General features: G+C 31.0%; 1 protein-coding gene across 1 annotated transcript; it reads left to right on the top strand.

Annotated features, from left to right (window-relative positions):
• The first annotated feature begins 2,193 nt into the window (after positions 1 to 2,193).
• Positions 2,194 to 3,306, top strand: LOC128041953 (histidine-containing phosphotransfer protein 4-like). The gene is made up of 6 exons (XM_052632985.1): positions 2,194 to 2,281; positions 2,378 to 2,508; positions 2,583 to 2,651; positions 2,730 to 2,801; positions 2,887 to 2,959; positions 3,064 to 3,306. The coding sequence occupies exons 1-6, from the start codon at positions 2,222 to 2,224 to the stop codon at positions 3,097 to 3,099; spliced, it is 441 nt and encodes a 146-aa protein (XP_052488945.1). The 5' UTR covers positions 2,194 to 2,221; the 3' UTR covers positions 3,100 to 3,306.
• The last annotated feature ends 3,577 nt before the right edge of the window (positions 3,307 to 6,883 follow it).

The raw sequence follows: 6,883 nt of genomic DNA on the forward strand, positions 1-6,883 counted from the left end.
TTGCGATGCTTGGAATTTAAAGGGATGGTTTCGTGAAAAGTGGTGATAAGAGGGATTAGCATGTTCTTGCTACACGAGCTGGGCTAGGACGGGTTCGGACCGATGTAGAAATTTAAGTCCGTTTTCTAGGCCCAAACCAATTCGAAAAAAAGTGTTTAAAATTTTGTCCAAATCCAATCAAAATTTATATAGACAAAACATAAAAAAATGTTCGAAAAATGAGCTTAAAATTTCATGTCCAAATCCAATCAAAAATTTTTGGCTTATATAAAAGTTGAAAAGTGTGATATATATTTGCAAGTGATGGAAATTAAGAGCGAAGCCACAGAATTCAGAATTTAGTGTTAAGGGTTCGAAATAAAATTTTAAGATTTGGTGGGTGTAGAGAGTTCTTTGGTGGAGAGAGGAAGCGTTGCAAACAAGTGAACAAGATGTACTACAAGAAGGCGAAGAGGAAGACTAGAACAAATCAGATAACATTGAACGCAATGACAAATGGTGATTGTTAAGGTGGAGAAAAAAAGAAGGAAATCTTGGCTGACAATAAGGTTAAGCAAAAAAACAAGTTGAGAAATTCCAGAAAGAGTGCTTTGAGAGTAAAAAATGTCAAAACTCCCTTTACTAATTGTGAAATACTTCTATTTATAATGTCTCAAGAACGAGAGTTACAAAAATGACAATTAATAGGAGTAGTGAAATTAATTTTCAGTTACAATGAGATTAATTATTAAGAGGGGATGGTGACGATGAATAGTGAATAAGAGTTCACTATATTTTTTAAGGAAGGGAGAAACACCCAATGTTATAGAAAAAGGTTAAGAGTAAAACTCCTAACTACTTTCATATTTGATTCGCCATGCTAAGCTCTCCGAAACATCCCAAGATAACCCCAAAACCCTACCATATATAGGGGTTACTTCCACTTCTATTTTAGTGAAGTAGTATTATGAGAAGCATTTTCCACAAGATGAGAGTTGTTCTTGAACGTGAGTTATTCTGACTTGTTCCAGATGTGAGTTGCTCTCAATATTGTTGTTTTTATGTAGAGGCTTTTCTTCACTTTTGGAAAAACACAATTGTTCTAAATAGAAGTTGTTCCAAAAAATAATTGTTCTAAACATAGTTGTTCTTGAAACACTATTATTCTAAACAAGAGTTGTTCTGAACTTGAGTTGCTCTCAACAAGAGCCATTCTCAAATGATAGCTACATTGGATGACAACTATTCTAACCTAAAACCTTATTCTAAACATAACTGTTCCGAATGTAGCCATTTTCAAACAACTGTTGATATGAACAAAAACTATTTAGGATAATTATTGTTCTTTTGAAACAGATAACAAGTGAAAGAACGTTTGCTACTTGTTTCAAGCTTTGTAACACAATTTCCCAAAACAATAGCTAAAACCAAGTATCTACATTGGGTAAAAGGTAAAATTTTTGTTTTAAAAGGACTTAAATTGAATAATTGATAATAGGAACGGACCAAAAGAAATTCCATTAATCAAGGGGGTCAAGGCCTTTGCTTATCCCCTAGTAATACCATAAGATATATGATGATACTGAAACAACAAAAGATAAATAATTTTATTCGACATTAATAGTTAATTTGTGGATATAATATTAGAAATAAAGTTTTAGATTCTCTATTGGACAGAGGGGCGAATCCAATAATTTCTTTAAGGGAGTTAGAATTGAATTATAAATTGTTCCGAATGTAATTGTATGTATTATTTCTAGTTTTATCATTTTTAAGGGGCTAAATATACTTTTTTTCATTTTGGGAGAAAAGTGTAATTTTATTATATATTAACTTATAATTTGATCATTTATAAGAGGACTAACTTGCATTTTTTTTTTTCATTTTAGAGGGCCAAGGCCCCTTCCCGCGAGTATAATGTACTTTAGTGCACTCGAACCCACGTCCTCTTGCATTGAGGATAATACCCATACTAACTGAGTTAAGACTCAATCGACTATTATGATAACAATTTTAGATAGTAACGGAAGACATATATAGTAAATTTTCAAATCTAGTTCATTAATTCCAAAATCTTCAAAGTAGATACGGAAATCTAAAGTAATAATTTTTTTTAAAACATTTATGTTTCATTTTTAAACATCTGTAAACGTTTTATGGGTATATATAGTTAGGTCTAGGTAGCCATTGTTGAATAACCAAGTAGCTTAAAAATCAAAACTCACTAGTTCTGATTTCTTCAATGGAAAGTAAACATGTTCATCAACAAATCGCTGCAATGAGACAATCCTTCTTTGATGAGGTTTGATTTACTCTTTACATCAAAACATGCATTCATGCATCTATATTTGACAAAATTAAGGATGTTCTTATGTTAAATGTCATACTATTAATTCAGGAGGTCTTAGATGAATTTTTTTCTCAATTGGAGCAGCTAGAGGATCAAAATAACCCCAACTTTGTAGAAGAGGTGTTTACCATGTACTTCAGAGACTCCACTACACTACTAGAAACTGTTGAACAAGCAATGTAAGTATACATTGATTAAGATGATGACATGAATAATACTAAGAGTGCTAATCTTGAAAAAATAATTTATGAAGGAAAACTATCTCTATTACTTTTGCTAAAATGGACAAAATCCTTCATCAACTCAAGGGCAGCAGTGCCAGGTAAATTCTAAGAATCTCTATACAAGATAAAAGCCTATCAATGTTGGTCTAATGGAGAACTGTCATTTCTAATTGAAGTGTCGGTGCTAAAAAAGTTCTAAATGAGATCAACAAGACAAGACAAGTTCTGGAGAAAGGAAACCTAGAAGGGTAATCTTCTCTACTTACATCTATAATATATGTATATATGATTTGAAATGAATGTGATGACATGCATGCATGCATGCATATGTAGGACAAAAGCTGGCATTTGGGAGATGCGAAAGGAGTATGAAAGTCTCAAAGCCAAGCTAGAACCCTACTTTCAGGTTTATCTAGTTCGACCATTGTTAGACCATAAATAATTCACTTTTTTTTGTTTCTTTTCCCATGCACAACTCTCCCATTGTTTTTATTTATTGATGACAAGCAGCTGAAGCAAGCAAACTCAGTGCCCCAAGAGAAGTGATCATATGGTAGAGCTGAAATAGAAGATGGCATTCCCTGCAAATCCACCATAATATCTTATATTGTGTTTAGTCTATGAGTTATCACAGTCAATGTTCTTTCAACCATGTTTCGATTAAATTAAACAGCAAGAGTGTTAATTGCTTCATATAATAAAAGGATTCTCAGGTTTTGAATTATAGGCCATTTAATGGCTATTGATTCTTTATTTTTGGCCTCTTTCTAATTAAACTCTTCTTTTTCTACATTATTTTCTTGATCTGTAAGAATATAGAATGATATTTGTAAGTAAAAGTAAACAGTGTTATGAGCAGTGTCAACTATTTCTGGTAACAATGAAGAATAACGATGAACACATACGATAACAGTATTATACATTATATATATATATATATGTCCATAATTGAAGATTTTTGTTATAATAAGCGTCGATAATGGCGGTAGAATGGTTGTAAAGAAAAAAAAAAAACACAGATACAGATTTTACGTGGAAACTCTTTGGGGGAAAAAACTACGGGCAGAGGAGGAAAAAATTCACTAATGTTGAAAAACGAATTATACAAGAGAGTTTCGACTACAGTTGAAAAACTCTGTTCTAATTAAATAAAAGAAGAATAGTTCTTTACGGATTCAACTTGTGATGTATGGTTCGTACTGTTGGGGCTAAAGTCTAGTTTTAATTTATTTTTTCAAGTGACAAGATTCAAGACACACAATCTCTAACAATTTTAATTCAACACTGATGACTTGCATTTTTTTTTTTTTTAATTTATAACCAGGTGAGGCAAGCAAAGTATGTGCCCCAAGAGAAGTAATCATGCTAGAGCTAAAAACAGAGGGTGCCATTTTGTGGCAATCCCTACAAATCCATCAAATTTTAATGTTATATAATATTTATGCATTTACAATAACCAAAGGATTAATAAAAATGAGCGAGAAGGTTTTGTTGATCTGTCTATGTTGAAGTTTTTTTAAGATGGATGATGGTCATTTTTGCTTCACATGTCCCTATCTTTTCTATTATACTTTTAAGGCTAAAGGATATGAGGAACTAACATTATACTTTTAAGTAGGGGTGAGCAAAATTCGATTTGACTCGAAAAAATCGAAAAAAAATTCGAATTTCGAGTTAAACGAATCGAGTTATTCGAGTTAATCGAGTTATTCGAATCAACTCGAATTTTTTTTTCGAATTTCGAGTTCGAATCGAGTTGAGTTTTCGAATTCAAATAACTCGAATAATTCGAATAATTCGAATATCAAACTATAATATTTTACAGTTTTACCCTAAACTCTCAAACTTTTTTACTTTTCCCTCAAAACTTTTACTCCTTCCCACTTTTCCCCCAAAACTTTTACTCCCCTCCCCTCCCAACCCCCAATGTACTCAAAATACATTTCCCACCAAAATTTTACTCTTCCATTCATTTTTTTTTCAAAATTTTACTCTCAAAAACTCTCAAAACTTTTATTTTCCCCCAAAATTTTTACTCCCTCCCACTTTTCCCCTAAAACTTTTATTCTCTTCCCATCCCACCTCTCATCTACCCCAAACCCTCCCCCCTCCAATTTTTTTTTTAATATTTTCCCTCCAAAATTTTACTCCCTCTATTTACTTTCCCTCAAACTTTTATTCCCCAAAACTTTTTATTTTCCCCTAAACTTTTACTTCTCACCCTTTACTCTCAAATAAAAATCAAAATTATCCAAAAAATCACTAAACATAAATAGTAATAATTTTATTTATATATACTATTTATATTATTAAATTAAATTTCACATTTTATATTATTTATATTATTGAATTGTTTAGTCATATTGAATATTTATATTAAAATTGAATTATTAATTATGCCATAAAATATTCGTGTTAAAATTTTATATTGGTATCAATTTCAAATTTTATTTTTAAAATAAATTTTATTAAAAATCATATTTTATATTTAATATATTTTAATTCCAAAATACATAGTGACAAGAATCCAAGATAATTGAAACAACTAAGCAAACAAATAAGCTAACCAAGATATAAAAATTAATAAATAAATTATGAGGTGATGAAAGTTAATAAAAATTTGATTAAGGTGGACAAATTTTATTATGATGGGTGACAATGGTTACAAGGACCTAAAATTATTTTTTAAAATTTAACTCGAACAAATATATTCGATTCGATTCGATTCGAATTCCATCTCACTCGACTCGATTCGAGAAAACTTCAAATAAAGTTAGGATGATAAAATGAGATTCGAAAACTCGATTAACTCGAAAATTTTCGATTCGATTCGATTCGATTCGATTTGATCGAATGCTCACCCCTACTTTTAAGGCTAAAGGATAGATAAGGAATTGTTATAGTTGTGACTCAACTTCTTATTAAAATAAAATATAAGTTGCAAGATAGAGGGATTCATGATTTTGTATAGCACAGGCTACACAAGAAGAACTCGTATAGGTGTTTCAACCTTACTGTATATTACTTCTATTAGATGTTAATTAGAATAATGTTTTCTAAACCTATAAATAGATACAGTCTATACTTCTTATATTCATTCGAATTCGACATAGTAAATTTTCTTCTCCTTTACTCGGGGTTTTTTTAAAGGGTTTCCACGTAAAATTTGTGTGTTCTGTTTTTCTTTCCTTTCTTTGCGATACATTGTCATTATCGACATTCTATTTTAACAGGAACCCCTAAACTTTTCCAAAGAAATCAATTAAGCACTTGAAAGAAAAAAAATCCAATTTAACCTTCAAATGTTAAAATTTCCATCAATTAAACCCTTTAACTATTAACTTTAACAATTGACCGTTAAAGAACAATGATTGTCATTTTACTATTTTCTTTTTTTTTTTTGGGTGGGGGTCTTTGTCGCCATGTGGCACACCAAAATCGTATCATGTGGCGAAAACTAGTATTTTCTATTTAAAAGCATAAAAAGTTATAGAAAATATATATTACATATTATAAAAATATTTAAAAATTTACAAAAAGATTATTTGTTCAATTAGGAACTATTATTTTAGTGCAAAATCGTAAGTAAACTAAATTGTTTTCTTCAATTTACATCTAAGCATTCAGGGGAAAGTTTTAGAGGGAGAGTGATCCTTTTCGAAGTATAAGAGGGAGTTTTGCGACATGGAAAGTGAGTTGAACTCATATCAAAACTTATACTTGTTGATTATATAGTGGATTACTTATAGGTGAAGAATTTCTTGAACCAATTACAAAGTGCATCATCTTAAGCAGAAATTACCATGGTTCAAGCTTAAATTACTATGAACTCCAAGTTATTGCATGAGGAGTTGTCTGAGTTACTGCTAGAACGAGAAGTTGAATTCACTATAGAGTTATTACCTGGAACTGCTCCAATCTCAATTGCCCCGTATAGAATGGCTCCAACCAAGCTAAAAGAATTAAAAGTACACTTGCAATAGTTAATTGACAGAGGTTTTATACGGCCGAGTGTGTCACCTTAGAGTGCACCAGTACTATTCGTGAAAAAGAAAAAAAGGGGTCGATGAGGTTGTGTATTGACTACCAACAACTAAATAAAGTCACTATAAAGAATAAATATTCACTGCCTTGTATAGACGATTTATTCGATCAGTTGAAAGGAACCACAATATTTTCGAAGATAGACCTCTGATCTAGCTACTATCAGTTGTGAGTTAAAGATGTTGTCGTGTCGAAATTGCATTTAGAATCCATTATGGACATTACGAGTTTCTGGTTGTGCCTTTTAGATTAACCAATGTCCTTGCAGCGTTTATGGACTTAATGA

This window comes from Gossypium raimondii, chromosome 6 (assembly GCF_025698545.1).
Source record: "Gossypium raimondii isolate GPD5lz chromosome 6, ASM2569854v1, whole genome shotgun sequence".
NCBI lineage: Eukaryota > Viridiplantae > Streptophyta > Magnoliopsida > Malvales > Malvaceae > Gossypium > Gossypium raimondii.

Excerpts from the sequence above, each read along its gene's own strand:
- LOC128041953 (XM_052632985.1), top strand. The coding sequence starts at position 2,222 with ATGGAAAGTAAACATGTTCATCAACAAATCGCTGCAATGAGACAATCC. Across the intron at positions 2,282-2,377 it reads GACAATCCTTCTTTGATGAG|GAGGTCTTAGATGAATTTTT; the intron begins GTTTGATTTACT and ends CTATTAATTCAG. Across the intron at positions 2,802-2,886 it reads GAGAAAGGAAACCTAGAAGG|GACAAAAGCTGGCATTTGGG; the intron begins GTAATCTTCTCT and ends ATGCATATGTAG.